General features: G+C 47.2%; 1 protein-coding gene across 1 annotated transcript in view; it reads right to left on the bottom strand.

Moving 5' to 3' along the window:
• Positions 1 to 1,230: 1,230 nt before the first annotated feature.
• The window catches only part of IHH (Indian hedgehog signaling molecule), a 29,256-nt gene continuing 12,699 nt past the window's right edge, over positions 1,231 to 17,787 (bottom strand). The window contains exons 2-3 of the mRNA XM_061609335.1: positions 11,722 to 11,983; positions 1,231 to 5,329 (exon numbers count right to left, since the gene is read on the bottom strand). Coding sequence (XP_061465319.1) covers positions 4,680 to 5,329; positions 11,722 to 11,983 — 912 coding nt within the window. The 3' untranslated portion in view covers positions 1,231 to 4,679. The remainder of the gene's footprint in view (positions 5,330 to 11,721; positions 11,984 to 17,787) is intronic.

Raw genomic sequence — 17,787 nt, 5'->3', positions numbered from 1 at the left:
GTGTTAGGGATGGAGGGAAAGGGGGAGCTGGGCATGATTGTGAGATGGGCCAAAGCTTGTAGTCAGTAGTCACTTGAGGATGAAGTGCAGATGTCATGCAGGTTGTTAGCTTAGACCGTATTAGGCTCAAAAGAGATTTTAGATTTCACCAAGCACTACAGTGAATAATAATAGCATGCTTATCACCAGGATCAACATTGTATTTAAATTTCATGGTCCTTCAGGTGCTACAGGGTTCTGTTTCTGCTATAACAGTAGATGCAGAAGCCCCTCTGGAATTTGGTTGAATACTTTTACTGTAGCTCTTCAATGAAGAATGTTGAGGATGCAGCAGGGATTGCCTATCTCAGATGCTCAGTGGTGCTGGTAGGAAATTGTAGGCACTCAACCCAATAGTTTCACAGCTCGTCCTCTTTAGCTGGTGAAATGTATTACTTTGCTTACTTCAAAATGTGGTAGGCCAGCCCTGCTGCATTTGGGGCCCCTCCTGCTCAGTGCGGTCCCAGACTTCAGCCCCAAAGCCCTGCCCTGAGGGCACCACAGCAGATGCTTTTAAGGCCCTCCCCTCAAAGCTAAGCCATGGAACCCCCCCCTTCTTTCATGGAATACACCACTGAGGGCTGTTTCAGTCTTTATGAGCTTCACTCCAGAAGTGGCTGAATATTCTCCAGAACTCTTTTTCTGGCCGCATGTTAACCAAACCTATTCAGCACTTTTGCGTGCTGATAAGTCTGTTCAGGACTTTATGCATGCACATGTGTTTACACACAATGCTGCAGAGAAGTCTTGTGTCAGAGATCCCAGGCATCTTAGAAGTAGTGAATGGGGTACAGTTGCCAGCATCCCTGTCGTTTTAAGATGAGTCACTAACATGACACCCACAGAGGCTGGTCCTGGCACCCACAAAGTTCCTCCCTGCTGAGTTTAGGCTTAAAAGGAGTATTCTATTATAGCCAATACACGTACGTGTGTGTGTGTGTGTGTGTTGTGTGTGTGTGTGTTTGCTTGTGTGCATATCCATGACAGTCTCTCTGGTTTGCAAAAGATTGATGACCTCTGTTTTAAGAAATAGCCCCGCTGTTGCTCAAGAACACTCTAACTGTGAAGCTGAGCTCCATAATGTCACTCAAGTTGGAGATTGTATGCTGGGAGCCAGACCTGTTCATTTGTGTGTGTGGTGGTGATGGAGGAGCCTTTTTACTCAGAAAGGACACACTCACAGACACCCAGTATTGGTCAAGAGATTTATTGGACTTCTTGCCTGTTTGGGATATGTACATCCAGTGAAGAGACAAAAAGTTTTGTGATTCCCAATGGTCCCACCTCTGAAATAATCCTTAAATACTTTTATTTTTAGAAAAAATGGCCCCACCCCCATTTGGTCTCATTCAGCAGGGCTTACTCACCAAGGAAAGCACCCTGCAAAGTGCAGGTAAAAATAAATAAATGGGGGGGGAGGGTAGGAGATGATACTTTCCCAGCCACTACCATCCCATGGTCACAATATTGGGAATGTGGAGGCCTCCTGAGCTATGCTGCTAGCAAGGGACATGCCTATTCCTGGTTGCCTGAATGCGGAGAGATGCTGGCATCAGAAAGGGAGGAAGGAGGAGGGCAGGAAGGGACAGAGCCTGGTACTGACTGGTGCACAAAGCACTCTGGTATATCCTCAAGGAGATGCCCAAAACTGGGGTGTCTGGTGCCCATCTAAGGGCTGCTTCACATGTGACTATTTTCAGCAAGGACATTACCTGCTTGCAGGAAAAGAGTGTGTACACCAGCCTTACAAATAAATCCTCAAACATTACTAGCCAAGGGGAAAAAAGTAGTAGTCAGGCTGGCCATAAAACACAGACACACACATACAAATTCTATTTGTCATTCATTGACACACTGACAGTCTCAGGGAGAGATAGAGGGAAAGAAAGCCCAAAATCTTTGTTAGAAGACTAAACTGCCTGGTCACCTTGCAGTTGTTCTCACACACTTCACACAATTGCATAAGCAGCTGTTTATAAGCCTGGTGTGCCCTGGCACTTGGAAGAGTGCAAAGGTCTACTTTTCTGCACAGGCACCCGGATGAAGTTTTCCAACGCAGCAAAGTAGGAGCTGTAAGCAAATAGATCCTACTCAAACTAGATCTGTTGAAATTAGTGAACCTAAGTGAGTCGTGTCTAGTCATGTCAGTGGGTCTACTCTGAGGACTAGCATCGAATACCATATTGTGTGAGTGCTCATCAAATATTGTTGTGTACATGCCGTTCCCCCTGTACAGAATTTGTATCCTTAAACAAAATTCCTGACATATGAAGAAGCCCTGACAGATGGACCTCTGCATTACCTCGACTAATACGTCTTCCAAAGCCCATGTTTATCAAGGTAATGGGGTTGCCGTGTGTATGCAGTACAAGTGTGTGTGTGTGTGTGTGTACAAGGATAAATCAGTGGACGGGTGTGTGCTTGACACTTTCCCCACCCAGTGCTTCTCCCTTGCAGGTGCCCTCCCAGCTAATCTCACCCCCTCCCCAAGCAGGGCTTCCTTCCTTTCTTGATATATCTGGCTGAGTTTAAAAAAACAAAACCTTGGAGAATAGTTTGGCAGGGAAAGGGTTACACACCCCTTCCTCCCCACAGAGTCTCCCCTGCAAATTCCTTCTCCTCCGTGCTGCATTTGTGTGCTCTCATAGTAACAAATAGTTCCACCCTGAGAAAAACCATGTTCTTTATGAGAATATCTAGGACAGCTAAAGTGGGGCATGCACTCACACGAGCAGAGGCATCCGAACCTGTGCTATGAAAGTGGAGATTATTCTACTAGGGTGCTGTGATGATGATCATGGAAGATTATCCATCCAGTGATTAGAATCCAAAAGAATGTTTTCCCCACCTGTATCTTCAAGAAGCAAAGGGAAGTTTAAAAAAGGTAACAGAGTCCATCTCCCCCTCCCCTCCTCATGCCCCAGTTTGCTCTAACAGAAAGAGGGGATTCCCAGTGCTGCTCTCCGGCTTTGTACCTTCAGGCAGGGTGGCCAGCCGTATGCCGCTTTCCAGAGGACAGTCTCCTAGTTGGAGGGCTGGCAGAAGCCTGTGGCAAGGGCTGTCCAATCCAAATCCAGATTAAAAAGAGACAGAACCCTAAAAAAGGAGAGCAGTGGGAGGGCGGAGGGGCTTGAAGATGCCGAACTACAACTGGCACATGGAGAGCAGAGCGAGCTCACCAGGTCTTCCCCACTATGGTGAGAGGCACTGTGTTTCTGTTGAAATGACAGCTATTATCTCTAAATGGGCATAAAAATTAGCATATGCGAATCAATGTCCTCTTTTTTTGGTTATACATTTCCTCTGTTGGGGGGAGTTTGCATAAGTGGCCACCCTCCCCATCAGGTGATCTTTTTCAAGACCAAGTAACATGGGTGAGTTATATCCCTGGTTATACTATATTAACCACCCTTTGGTAAACCCAGCTGGGGTTGGTTACTGACAAGCATGGTTAAAAAGCACATTTCTCTCCCCTACACCCTCACATTTTTCTTGGTGTATGATTATAGGCACCAGTAGATGCATGGGAGGGGGGGTGCTCATGTGACCTCCAATTGGCCCTGTCCCTCCTGCCTGCTGGGTGGTAAAGGGGGAGAAGAGACATGGTGATGAAGTCACTGCGGTGCAAATGCACCACTGGCAGCATTGGATCCACTCTGCAGGTGCGCTTGCCCTGTGCCAACCTCGTCATAGCCTCTTCTCTCCCCTCCCCCTCTACCTCCTGGTAAGCAGCAGCAACACAACTGACAGGAGGTCAGGTGAGTGCCACCTTCCCACCACTACATTGTCCACTGCTGATTATAGGTACAGTGATTCTTTTTCATCTGCATTCCTGATTGTCAAAGACATACGCAGGAGTTACAATTATTCCAGGCTACGTCTGTCTGATCCAGAGAAGGCCATGTGATTTCCTAACAACCTTTACTTTCGACTGTCTCTTCCCTCAGCATAATCAGTGACCACCTCCCCACTTCAGGTCTGGTGCTCTGCCTCTTGTCCCACTCACTGCTGACAAGCCCAGTTGACCAGCAGCTAGAAAGAAGGATTTCCCTCTGGCCTCTCCGACCATAGAAGAATCTCATGTGCCTCCCTTGCAGCTACTCTGCATGCCACACTCCAACTGGCCACAGTGAGGCAGTGCTAGGAGAGGCGCATGGTTTTCTGCCCAGAGAAAGTCTTCTCTGGCCGCCATGCTCAGCCCCTCCCAGGTGCCTCCTTGCAGCTGCCCACTCCCTCCTACTTCCCCAGTCTGCATATCAAGATGCAAGATTTCCTGCCCCTCATTCATTCATTTATCAACCCCAGGCATCAAGACCCCCACTCGCTACCCACATCCACCTGGTTCACTCCCCCTCCACTTTGCATCAGAGGCTCCTGAACCAAAATAGCAGCATACAGCCCTGTCTGTTGGGCTTCCCCTTTCATAGCAAAAAAGGGGAGGGGGCCCTCAGAGATAGAGGAAGAGTCAAAACCTCCCTTTGGCCCTTGTGCTTGGGGAAGGTTATAGGGAGCCAATGGCTGGTGGCCTTGCCTTCCCCCCACAATCAGGATTCTGGCTACCATGCGGTCCCTCCCTAGAATCACGGGAGGCAACACCTGGTTTCTTTCTCCCTCTTTTTGGGGCACCTGAGGATGTCAGCTCAGCTTTCAAACTGTGCTGCAGCCAATGGGTGGAAGCTGTCCGGAGCCAGGAGCTTTCGGCCTAGGCGATAGAGTAGTGCAGGATACCAATGGACGCCTTCTGGTTGAGTCCACTCACCCCCTACCAGGCTGCGGTAGAGTCGAAGGGGCCAAAAGGCCAGCTGGGCCAGGTGCTGCTCCTGCACCAAAGCAAAACAAGAGGCTACCACTCCGTCTACCACCACAGTCCCATGGCGGGTGAGGGGGGCATAGGCCCCAATGTCCATCTGCACCGAGGCAGCTGCTACTCTGGCCGGCTGTAGCTCACCCCCCTCTGTCACCAGCACATATTGGCCTGGGTGTACCAGGCTCGCAAAAATAGCCTTCATGGGTGCCGTGGCATTCTCCCCCACAAAAAGGAGGTGCGCTGCAGTGAGGGCAAGGCGGCGGGGCGGATCCCGCGTCTCAATGATGTGGAAAGCAGTCCGTGCGGATGATGCCTTGTCCAGAAATGTCAGGAATTCACTGTATATGGGACGGCCTTGCTCATCCATGGCTTGGACCCTCTGCCCAGGCCTCAGTGCCCACACTGGAATCTTGGTCCCGCTTTCTAGAGTTGCCAGTGCCTGGGCTGGGAAACAGCCTCCTGTCTTTGCTGCTGCTGAATGCTCTAGACAAAGAGGGGAGGGGAGGGGAGGGAGGGAGAAAGAAATAGAGAGACCAGCCCAGTTACTAGAAGGAGGGAAATGCAACAAAGGCACAAAGAATTCAATGGAAATGAAACTTGGTAAGATGCAGACAGGTTTTGGGTGGGTAGGGGCAACAATTGTTATAATGGGCCTTTGAACTGGAGCCAAGAGGCCTCTGTTTTTTGTGGGTTGGGACAGAGTGCAGTTCATATGGACTGTTCATTCATCTATGAGAGGGGCAGGGAACCTTTTTTAGCCCAAAGCCACACTCCCTTCTGGGCAACCGCCTGGGGCCACATGTCAGTGGTGGGTGAGGCCAGAGGCAAAAGGGGGCTGAAAAATATGTGTACAGTTTACCTCTGTACAATAGGCTAGTTTCTACATGCCTTCTATCCTCCATCCAGGGATGCAAGACGCATTATCAGAGTTCAAAACACGTTCCGGCCAGGCCAAAGCAGGATGCAAAGCAGGGCCAATACAGAGGTGTGGCTGGTGAGGGGGGTGTCCTGAGGAGAATCCTGAGGGCTAGATGAAGGGCCACATTCAGTCCCTGGGCCTGAGTCCCCATCCCCACCCCGATCTATGATGCCACATGCACAAGATCACTTGCTTCACTCATCTGGAATAATCTTTCCCATCTGGATGCCGTCCAGAAATTTTGGGCTACAACAGGTCAGGAGTTATGGGAGTTGAAGTACAACATCTGGAAGGCCACAGACTAGCAAAAGCTGATCTGGATCAACCAGCACATCCCGTGTTCCATATTCATACTGAGTACAACATCACACATTTATATCAGCTGAATGAACTACACCATTTAACTGTCATGGCTTCCTCAAAGCATGTTGGGGATTGTTGTTTGGTAAGGGTGCTAGTGGGTGATCCCTATTTTTATCCCCTCCCAATCAGTACTGTAGTGGCAAATTCAAAAGTGCTAGGTCCCTTCATAATAGTCACAGCCACTTCCCCTCATAGCCACACCTCCTTCTAAGATTATAAATAATCTGGCCAGGCCAGATTGAGTACTGCTTTCTGCTTCACTATCACCATTTGGCTGACCTTTTTTACTGTCAGAGATAATGCTCGAATTACTGAGTCCAGTGTCTACATGTTTATCACCTGCTGCTACCAAACTGTTTGATGATTTAGATGGGATCCTATCATCAGGATTCACTGTCTCTTCTTCTGCAGCTACAGAATTCTCACTCTCCTCAGCTTGGCTCTTTGAAGTAGGAACTAATAGGAACTCCTTTCACTCAGATTGGCTTCAATCAACAGGGAATGACAAGAAAGCAAATTAGAAGACTCTTCTCAGTCACTAACACACACTGATTGGTTCATAGGATGTTGGACCCATAGGGATTTTGTTGGGACCTGGCTCCCCAAAAAGGTAAGGGGTCTAAGACCCTGAGACCTTGAACAACTATATCCCTGCTCCCTATTATAGGTTCCTGGGTAGACAGAAAGACTGTCAACTTAAATATGTGGTGCAGATAAGCCCTAAATCACTGAACTTTAACACAACAAAATTTAATACATAAAAAATAACAAAGACTACTTTAGAAGTTTGGCAAAGCCAACTCTACTTTTATGGATGGAGTATCTGCCCAGGAATAACTCTGCCTAAGCCTACCTCCTTTGGGCAGACCTAATGCTTATTTGGTTAAGATCTGTATGTGGAACTTGAAGAAGTGGGAGATAAAGTGCAAAGCAAGAGTCCCTTCTTTGGCTGTCAGCCTTGAGTGAAAAGATAGGAAAAGCCACCCGCTCATCACTCTCTAATACTGGGAAACATCCAAAGTGGGGCTCAACAGCTGATTAAGAACAGCAGAATAGATCTGCTTAAAGGTGTATTAGTCTGAGAAGCAAGGGCCACAGTAAGAAGAAACTCCCACATCTCTCAAAGAAGGCTGCTGATTCTGAAGCTCACACAGCCCAGCAAACCAATCAGAAAGCTGGTATTGCATACATAATGGCTAAAAGACATTGGTTCAAGTCTCACAAGAATGCAAAAGCCCTGCTGTGCAAGTCCAGTGGCCTATTTAGTCCAACATCCTGTTCTCACAGGGGCCAAACAGATGCCTATGGGAAGCCTGCAAGCAGGACCCTTCTCAGCCATAAACTCCCCAGGTGGGCTTAGGTAAGGTTCTGTCTCCCAGCTTCTCTACCCACTTCCCATTTGATGCTAGCTTACCTTACAGAGAGCTCTTGTAAAGATTACTGAGAGAATGCAGGTGACATGCTTTGAAACACTCAAAAAAAGCACAACACGAATGCTAAATATAAAAATCCCTCTGCATGGCTTGCTACTGCAAACTAACGTGGCTCCTGTTCTGCTATGGCAGGGGTGGGGAACATTTGGCTCTCCATATGTTATTAGACTACAACTCTCATCAGCCTTGATTATTGGCCATGCTGGCTGGGGTTGATGGGAAATAATTCAGCAGCATCTGGAGGGCCAAAGGTTCCCCACCTCTGTGCTACAGGAGGGGGGATGATGATGGCAAGGCAAAGCAAAGTGTATTGTGCCATGGTTTGCTCAATTTATCTAGCATTGACTGCCCTTCAGCTAGGGCTTCAGATCCCTAGGATGAAAGGGGGGCATACCCAAGGCACCTGAGAGTACACCTTTTTATTTGAAAGCACCTCTGATAGTTTCTTCAGACTTAACAAAGACACCAGACTCTTTTCTCCTCCTCCACTTCCCACTGGGCCTTTAGAAATGATTCTAAAATGCATAAACAGCCACCCACATCCTTGTAGAGAAGGGACAGGAAGGCCATTCCTTTCTTGGTTCACTATTTGCAAGGATGGTCTCTTTCCATAAGGCACAGCCAGCACAGCCCCATGCTCACCTTTGGATCTGGTGTGCAATGGAGATAGTTATTAGGTCACCTTCAATATTGTGCAACAGCTGCTGATGTTCTTGGCCCATTTCAGTTCAATTAAGCTAGATGTGGAGAGATGCCGGCATGTGGCATCATTCTGTCTCTCACACTCCCACCTCTCTCCCATGTAAATGAACACGTAAATTATAAAACTGGCCTACCTGACATGAAATTGTGAGGATTACTCGGCTAAAATATTTGAAAACAGTTTAAATGCCTGTGTACAAATGCTAAGTATTATCAGCATGTGGGGGAGCAGGGGAGAAGACCCTTAAAGATGCAAAGTTTAGCAGATGCCATCCCACAGTCATGCTTCCGCATGTCTTCATTGTTCACTCTTGGTTCACGGATGGCACAGTCACGGTCAAGGGACCAAGGGGGCTCCCTTGACTGTACCATCCATACGACAGTCCAAACAATGAAGATCCATAAATGATGTATCTTCATCATTTGGCAAGGTTCGTAGCTCAGTGACAGAGCACGTGACAATACTGAGCTAGATGTACCAATGGTCTGACTTGGCCTAAGGCAGCTTCCTCTGTTCCTGTGACTTGGTAAATTGGATACTACAATTAAGAGAGCACTCTTGATCACCTGAGCATGACTGTACCATTGTTGTACCAAGTCCAAGCAATGAAGATCCATAGCAATATAATTAAATAATATCTTCCCAAGAGATACCTTTCAGGTCCAAGGTCCATTTCACGGGGGACACTGTGTGAATGCCCAATTAATGTGCATTCTTCCATGGAAGAGAAATTAAATGCACATAGGTAGGATTTACGCTAATTTTAAAGAAAGTCAGTTTAAGCCTCAGATGTGGAAACACCCTGAGCCTAGTTCTAGAAGACCTTTCTGCTATGGGATCGTGTTCAGTGGTCATGGCCAAGCTAGCATGGAAACTGGAGGGACTGTAGTGGTAGTTACTGTTAATTTTAGTTTTAACCCAACTCTCCAGGAAAAAGGCAAGTTCAATTCTTCAATTCTGATCCATTAAAAAAAAAAGGGGGGGAGGACTTAACAGAAGCCAAGTGGGTGAAAAGATTGGGGGCGGGGGAGAAGAGAGACACAGACCAGGCCACACAGTTGGTACAAAAATAAAGGCCATTTAATAAGGTGCTTATGACAGGCCAGCTGCCCAGAATACACATCATTTCCAGACACTTAAAAGTCCTCCAAGAAACCACCCCACCACATCTTTCACAAGCCAAAACACTCCTTCTGTATTGAGTCTGTTTCACTGTATCAGACGGTGACCAACCTGTGGCCCTCTAGATCAACCTTGTCCAACCTTTGGGTTCCCAGATGTTGCTAGACTGCAACTCCCATCAGCCCCAGCCAGCATGGCCAATGGTCAGGAATTATGGGAATTGTAGTCCAGCAACATCTGTGGCCCAAAGGTTGGACAAGGCTGCTCTAGATGTTATTAAATTGCAACTCCCATCATCCCTTGCCAATGGCCCTGCTGGCTGGGGCTGATGGGAGCTGGAGTCCAGCAACATCTGGAGAGCCACAGGTTAGCCACTCCAGTACTATACAATTGCCCTGTCCACTTTCCTTCAGCCTGAAACACTGGAGTAATGCCCCCTCACAGAGTAGCCTGTGTTCAACGGATGGTCCCTATCCATAGGAAAACCTATGCCCAGACTAAACTCTCCAGTGTTGGCTCTTGCATACCCTTCTCCCTCTCCACCACTCTCCCCCCACCCCAAATCTCATCCACAGCTGTTGTCAACCTTTCAGCATCCAGTCCTTTCCCTGCAAGATTGTGCTGCTCCTCCAAAGTCATTCACTACCAAGATAATTTCCCAGCCTTTGGCACTTTCTGATGTTTCAACATTATTTTGGAAGCGTGGCCACCCAGAAGCAGGCGCAGCATCCCAGCAATGTGTACAGCGTCAATGAGACAAATGAAAAGCTTTCTTCCACTCCTCCAAGTGGAGCTCAGAGGAAGTAGGTTAAATGCACAGTCTAGAGAGATCCCCAGTCCAAGGTGGCCCAGCTTGGAGGTGGCAGGCCACAGTACCCAGTTCAACCATTTGGTCATTAACATATGTTTTTATATATCCACTGCCCTTAGGCCTAACTTGCAGGCTTTGCAGATATCAAAGGTTTGGGGACCCAAAGTCCAAGGGGGGCAGAAGGTGTTTGACATTGTCTCTTGGCCACTTGTCTGGCCCAGCTCCTTCCTGGAGAGTACAAAGTGGCACAGTCCACATTAGTGCCAGAGGGAAGAAGGCTGTGCTCTACTCTGGCTGGGCCAGTCTTTCTCCAGCGCCGATCCCTCCTGGTGTGCTGTAGTCAGAGAGGTGGAGACTCGGCTGTTGGGCCAGGCAGTGTAAGCTCAAGGCTGGGCAAATGCACCTCCTTCCCATCAGCCAGGCCCTGTGGGTCTGGAAAGGGCCGGGACACCAGCAGGTCATGCTAATGGTCAAAGGATAGGAACAAGAGCCACAGTCAAAGTGTGGTACTCTGGCCAACAGGGGGCGCCCCGCAACACTTAATCCCAACAGACAACTCAGGCCCCTGCTGTGCCCACTATTCTAAGGCCTGGGTCAAGCACAGTGCTGCCTACTGCTGGGCAAAATCCACATTTTTTTCTGGATGAGAGTGTATGTAACTCACAAGTGAAATACTGGCCAAGTGTTGGACGAGGATAGGGTTTGCAGGGCAATGTCTCCTGCAGTTTTTGCCGCCAGATTTTAGAGCAGGTGGAACCAGGCCTAACCAAGACCACCTAAACCCTAACGTAAGATATTTAGTTACATACAATGTTGCTCTTCCACAAATGGAAGGAAGAGAGGCAATTTTAGCGGATTTCCCCTGGTCCCTGCAGTTCCCCACACCACCTGCAATGCCGTTCCAGAAGGAACAGAAACTTCATAGGTAAGGTTTGGGGGGTGCATGGGAAATCAGTGAAAATGGCCTTCTCCCTCACCTTCATGTGTCTGGATGGACCACACTGGATGTTACCGAGGATAATAACAGGGAGTTTGTGTTCCTCCCCAGTGCCAAAATCAATTAGTTTCTTAAGATAAGGTTCCACCACCTGCCCTGCTCATATCCGCTATGAGGACAGAACCCCTGGAAATCATATACTGCATGGATGAGGAACCTCTGGCCCTACAGATGTTGCTGGACTACAACTCTCATCATCCCTGACCACCGGCCATGCTGGCTGAGGCTGATGGGATTTGGAGTCCAAAAACATCCGGAGGGTCACAGGATCCCCAGCCCAGATATACAGTAAGAGTGGAGCACGACACTGTACCCCACAGAGACACAAATGAGCAAATATATGTGGCATGCTAAGGAACAATGTCCTTCAACCTTACAACCTACTCATCCCTCCTTCCATTATCCAAAACCTTTCTATTCTTCATTTGTGCCTGTCTCCCTTATTCCTGAGCCACAGATACCCTCCTACTACCGCTGCCCCTATTCCTGCCGAGGCGCCACCGTCCTGTCTCAAAGGTGATCCTTACCAGATTTCACAGAGCAGTGAATGTGAGCCTTAGATTCATAGTAGACCCAATCGAAGCCAGCCTCCACAGCTAAGCGTGCCAGCATCCCGTACTTGTTGCGGTCGCGGTCAGAGGTGGTGATGTCAACAGCACGGCCTTCATAGTGCAGCGACTCTTCTGAGTGGTGCCCATCTTCATCCCAGCCCTCAGTCACACGCAGCTTCACTCCTGGCCACTGGTTCATTACCGAGATGGCTAAAGAGTTTAGGCGATCCTTGCAGCGCTATGGGGGGGATGGGGAGGGGGGACAGAAGCAACAGAATAGGAATAGATCAGCATCGCATACCCATGCATAAAGGAGAGGATTACCTGAGAGTGCAAATCTTGGATGAGATCAGGGTGGCTACATGTTCTACTTCTTCTCTTTGCAGGGCTGAACAGGGGATAAGTCCTTTATCTGAAGGGCAGTCAGGTCCAAAATCTAGCTTAAAGATAAAGACTCATGAGGAAGGAGAGCAGGGGGTCTTGCAATTGGCCATCAACCATTAGCACCTGGGCAGCAGACTGAGTAGGCACACTAGTCACCATCTTCCTCACAGTAGAGAAATATGCTGTATTTCTATATATCAGGCATATGCACATTTTATGCAGATCTGTGTCATCTTTTTTGTGACGTGTTTTCTCTTTTTTGGCAATGAGTAAATGGCTAGCCTAGATTAGATCCTCCACTATACCAGGCGTTGCTTAGTCACAGCCCAAAATGTTTACCCTCTGGGCAAGAAAGAGATAGCATCCTGAGGTGGTAGAATGGACTGTACCAACTTCAGACTTCTGGTGAGGTTGTCCTTTATAGGATGCTCCCCAATATGTCAACAAAGAAAAACAAAAACTTGCACATCAGGGAGAAAAGATTGTGGCCCATCCTACTCCTTATTTTATTTTTCTGCTACCAATGATTATTAAATACGCACATTTAATAATGTGCTCTGTGCTACAGGAGGGAGGACGACACACACACACACACACAGACACACATAGAGGAATAAAAAATGTGATTTCTCCATCTGCAGTATGAAAGGGTATAGTCCATTCTGTTACCTCCGGACTCTTTTGACTTCCTCAGAATATAATAGACCAGGCCTTACTCACAGAGAACTTGAAGTTTAGAGGAATAATTGGAACTTAAGCTGGTTTTCACCAGATTTAACTGACACCCAAGATCCAAAAAGTTTCCTCAAGCTGCATTTCTGCAGTGCTGTGCCAACTACATGTCACCCGGTTGGCAGCTGTTACCTGTTCCTGCTCAACCCAGCTTCCAACCTCAAGTGCCAACTGCAAGTCAAGTTGCCAGGGTCTCTCAAAATTGACCCCTGTTGTTTTTCCTATCCTCAGCCCATATCCTCTGGTGGCTGACAAGGCAAATCAGTGAAGAGAACCTCTTCGTCATCTGGGATGCAACTGATTCACAAAAATTGTCCCATAATCCACACAGAACACTGACTATATATCACACAAACAATGGAAGATCAGTGAATACAATTTTGACTCCCTCAGAATTCTTCACTAGAAAGTTTCATTCCTTACAATGGTTGATCTAGCCTAGAGATGGACAGATCAATCTTATTTCGAGTCCATGCCACTTTCACGTGTGTTCGCTCTTAAATCCATTCCATTCTGTTTCCATCTTACTCTGTGAGCATTTATTTTTAATCCACATGAAAATTAGCATTTATATTTTATATAAATGCAATTTGCCATGGAGATGCAGATCAGGTCAGTTCATATTAGAATCCACCAAAATCATATTCCTAATCCCTGATCTAGCCTGCATGTCTGTGTCGGCCAAATAAGCAACTCAGTCTACATCTAGGTGCTAAAGTCACTTTGCTTTTTGAAGTGTAGCTACACTCTTGCTGGATTGATCTGGATTAAGACAGAAACCAGATTATGCCAGCCACTGTGAACTAGATTAATTCCTTTACACTTCACTTTTTTTTTGGTTGACAGGAAGGCAGATATACTGAAAAGGGTGCTATGCACATTTATTACTCAAAATGTTGATACCTTGTTTAACATAAACTTTATGCAAAGAAATCAGGATGAATGCTCAATAAATTGAAATGCATAAGCAAACTTTTGGCATAGTTAGAGGAATCTTCGGTGTGTGCGCACACAGATTGCAGGTTTGCTCTTTGCAGATAGGCATCAATATTTTTAGCACAACATGGTAAGTGTTCTAAGCCAATTATCAGAAGCTCCTTATTAGGGTGTTTGCATTATGACAAATTTGTAGGGCAGTACGATATCTCAGAGAGGAGGTCAGGTCTCCTGCTCCCTGGTGCATTCACTATAGCTGCCCAATTTCCCTGCCTTTTAAAGTTTGATAGAAATATTGGCGGGCTATAGGTACGTTCTTAGACCGCAATGTTTTTTGCCTATTAGTGAATTTCCCTGCTTTTTAATCCAGGAGGTAAGAAATGGGATCCTGTGCAAGGCTGCTGAGAATGGATTGATCATTTGCATGCTTATCGAGTTCAGTGGGATTTACTCCCCTGCAATCATGCTTAGGATAGATGAAACTGACCACAGGGGATGGAGAGGGGAGGAGGAGGAAGAGGAGGATGGAGGGAAGGAAAGGCAGAGGGGAGGACTGGGATGGGAGTAGGCAGGAGGAGGAGGGGAAGAGAAGGACAGGTTTGATCATTTGCATGTTTATTGAGTTCAGTGTGATTTACTCCTGTGCAATCATGCTTAGGATAGGTAAAACTGACTGGGGAGAGGGGGGAGGGCTGGAGTGGGCAAGGGAGGACGAAGAAGGAAGAGGGGGAGGAGGAAGGGAGAGGAGAAGGGAAGGCGGGGAAAGCAGGTCTGATCATTTGCATGCTTATTGAGTTCAATGGGATTTACTCCTATGCAATCTTGGTTAGAATAGGAAAAACTGACCGAGGGGGAGGGGGAAGGAGCGTATTGGAGAGGGGCAAAGGAAGGGGGAGGAGAGGGCAGGTTTGATAATTTGCATGCTTATAGGGTTCAATGGGATTTACTTCCGTGCAGTCATGCTTAAGATAGGTAAAACTAACCATGTGGAAGGGGAAGGGGAGGGGAAAGGGGAAGGAGGGGATTGGAAAGGGAAGGAGGGGATTGGAAGGGGAAGGAGGGGATTGGAAGGGGAAGGAGGGGATTGGAAGGGGATGGGGAGGGAGGGAAAAAGGAAGGGGTAGGGGAGGGGCAAGAGGGAGGGGATAGGAGGGCGAAGGGGGTGGGTGGGTTTGATCTAGGGTTGCCTGGCTCAGGGCCTGAGAATGATTCTGTAATTTTAAGAGAAGACAAAATTCAGCCAAGTACAGGTTTTCTTGCAACACTGCAATGGGAAAAACCACAAGATAAAATTCTCCCTTCCCCCTGCACAACTTTTAAAGATACAGAAGACCTCTTGGAGGCTGGGCCTGCCAACCCTAGTTTGATCATTTGCATACTTTTTGAGTTCAATGGGATTTATTTCTGTGCAATCATGTTTGAAAATGGAAATGGATTGCCTTCACATTGACTGAACTTATGGCGACCCTTTGAATAGGGTTCTCATGGTAAATGGTATTCAGAGGTGGTTTTACCATTGCCTCCCTTTGAGGCTGAGAGGCAGTGACTGGCCCAAGGTCACCCACTCAGCTTCATGGCTGTGTGGGGATTCAAATCCTGGTCTCCCAGGTCGTAGTCCAACATCGACCCAGGGGAGGGGCAGGGAGGGGGAGAGGGTGGGGAGGAGATTGGGTGGGTGGGTACTGGGCAGAGGGGAAAACCCTTTCCTTTTGAAAAGGAAAACATTATGAACAGTATCATTGCTTTTCAGCGTTTCCCTCACCTTTTTATTCTACAGCAGGCACATGTAGACTCCCCCCCCCAAAAAAATTAAACCAAAGCTGTCCCTGGCCACATCCACACCAGGCCTTTAGTTCACTTTGGACAGTCATGGCTTCTCTCAAAGAATCCTGGGAAGTGTAGTTAGTGAAGGGTGCTGAGAGTTGCTAGGAGACTCCCAGTTCCCCTCACAGACCTTCAGTCAGAGTGGCTGACTGTTAAACCACTCTGACCACTGGAGCTCTGTCAGTGGAATAGGAGTCTCCTCTCAGCACCCTTTACAAACCACACTTCCCAGGATTCTCTGAGGGAAGCTATGACTGTCTCATGTGAAGTCAAAGTCTGGTGTGGGTGTGGCCCCCTGATTAGCCAAGTCCAGCAGTTGTGAGGCTTTTAGAACTCTGACAGTTGGTTCTTACTGAACATTTCTTAAATTAATTAAAAATCAGCCAGGCATTTTTTTAACTTTTAAACTGCAGAAGATGAAGGTCAGAGTATGGGGCAAGGTCAGTAATAGGATTACAGGTACTCTGTGAACATGGCTGATTTTTAATGAATTTCAACAGATTATGAGAACTCTGACAGAAAAAAGACCAAAAGGGCTCTGGGGGGTTTTCTCTCTTTTTAGACTTTGAACTCTCTATTCTCTCTGACTGTTTTGTGTATCGCCATGAAAATTGAGAGGGTTGTTAAGCAAGCGTTTCTGAGTTCAGGACTATATGTTTTGTAAGGTTTTGTTTTGAAATGAGCTTATGGGAAGCAACAGAATGGCATGGGGGGTATTTTCAATTTAACATTGCGGAATGTGAAAAATCCACGCTAGCTATAGTATACAGCCACTCTTGTATGTGTACGTCATGCTCTTTTACCTCTACCCATATTGAACAATCTTAAGCTCCCTGCTATGGTATCCTATTTCCCTTTGATGCCCTATCCATGAACCTCGCTGATTTGGTTTGGAAATAAATGAGTTATGAAATACGTCACTTGTGACTGATGTCCTGCACAGACCTAAGAACTTACATTAACCCTGGGATACCTACACAGACCATTGTGGGTGGCAGTCCCCCTCAGTTCTCAGCAGCATGCTAGTGGACCCAGGAAGGCCCAGATAATCAGTCTGGCATATGTGCATTGGTGCTGTCAGGGCAGGACTTTGGGGCAGTGGTCTAGGGCCTCACTCAGCAGAACTAGCAGGAAAGCAGGGCTCCCAACGAAACAGCTCTGGCTTGCCACATCTGAAGTAAAATGAAGTAATACACATTGCTATCTAAAGGGGGGGAGAGCTAAGTCCAGAGTCTAAAATGGCCTAAAAGCACCACTAAACACATCTGCAATATTCACACATTTTCCTTGCAATCCTGGGACAGCACCACAGAAAAGAAGCTCCACACTGGGGCGGTGGGCGGGGGGAGAGACAGAGAGAGAGAGTATCAGACAGGGAAAGAATACAGCAGGATCCCAAACTGCAAAAAGACAGCAAGGCCCCTCTGTACAAGTGTGACCTTGGAATGTGGCCAACTGTCTGCAAGGCTGAAAGGCCTGACTCTCCCAATCCTTAGGTCACGTTTGGCTCAGCCTTGAGAAGGGGGTGAAGAGCAATGCAGCAGTGCAAGGGTGAGGTAAAACCTCCTCGGCATTCAGAGGAAAGGTCACATGACCAGGCCTGGCCTTTGTCCCAAGCAGAGCAGGGCAGGCACAGCACACAAAGGGCTATCCCAGTTTCTACAACCACACACACACACCACTGTTTGTTCTGGGCCTTAGAGATAAGGTGATACAGAAGGCAACAAACAGTGTGTGTGTGTGTGTGAGAGAGAGAGAGAGAGATTTAAGAAAAGTGAATTTGGGGCTATGTAGTTGGGTTCCTATCTCCATCTCACTGTGTTCCCTGTAACAAGTAACAAACCACTCCATTGCCTTAACTTGTGTCACTGTAGAAATGCACAGGCTGATGAGATCCATGGATATGTCAGCTGCATCCACTTTTATAGGTCTCCTATATCTATTTTATTTTATTTCTTACCCACCTTTTAGCATAAGGTCTCTGGAAAGGTTACAGCATTCTTTTAAATACAGTACTGTATTAAAATCAGGGCTTTTTAAAAAAAATAAAATAAAAAATAACTGCAAACCAGGGATGGGATGACTAGCTCTAGGGATGTCAGGGTCCCAGAACACTGTGCTAAAATGCCTATCCCTAGCACAGCTTGGAAATGTTGCTTTTTTGAA

The sequence above is a fragment of the Rhineura floridana genome, chromosome 2, assembly GCF_030035675.1.
Source record: "Rhineura floridana isolate rRhiFlo1 chromosome 2, rRhiFlo1.hap2, whole genome shotgun sequence".
Classification (NCBI taxonomy): domain Eukaryota; kingdom Metazoa; phylum Chordata; class Lepidosauria; order Squamata; family Rhineuridae; genus Rhineura; species Rhineura floridana.
The sequence above is the reverse complement of the archived record's forward strand: the minus strand, read 5'-3'. Positions and strand labels throughout refer to the sequence as shown.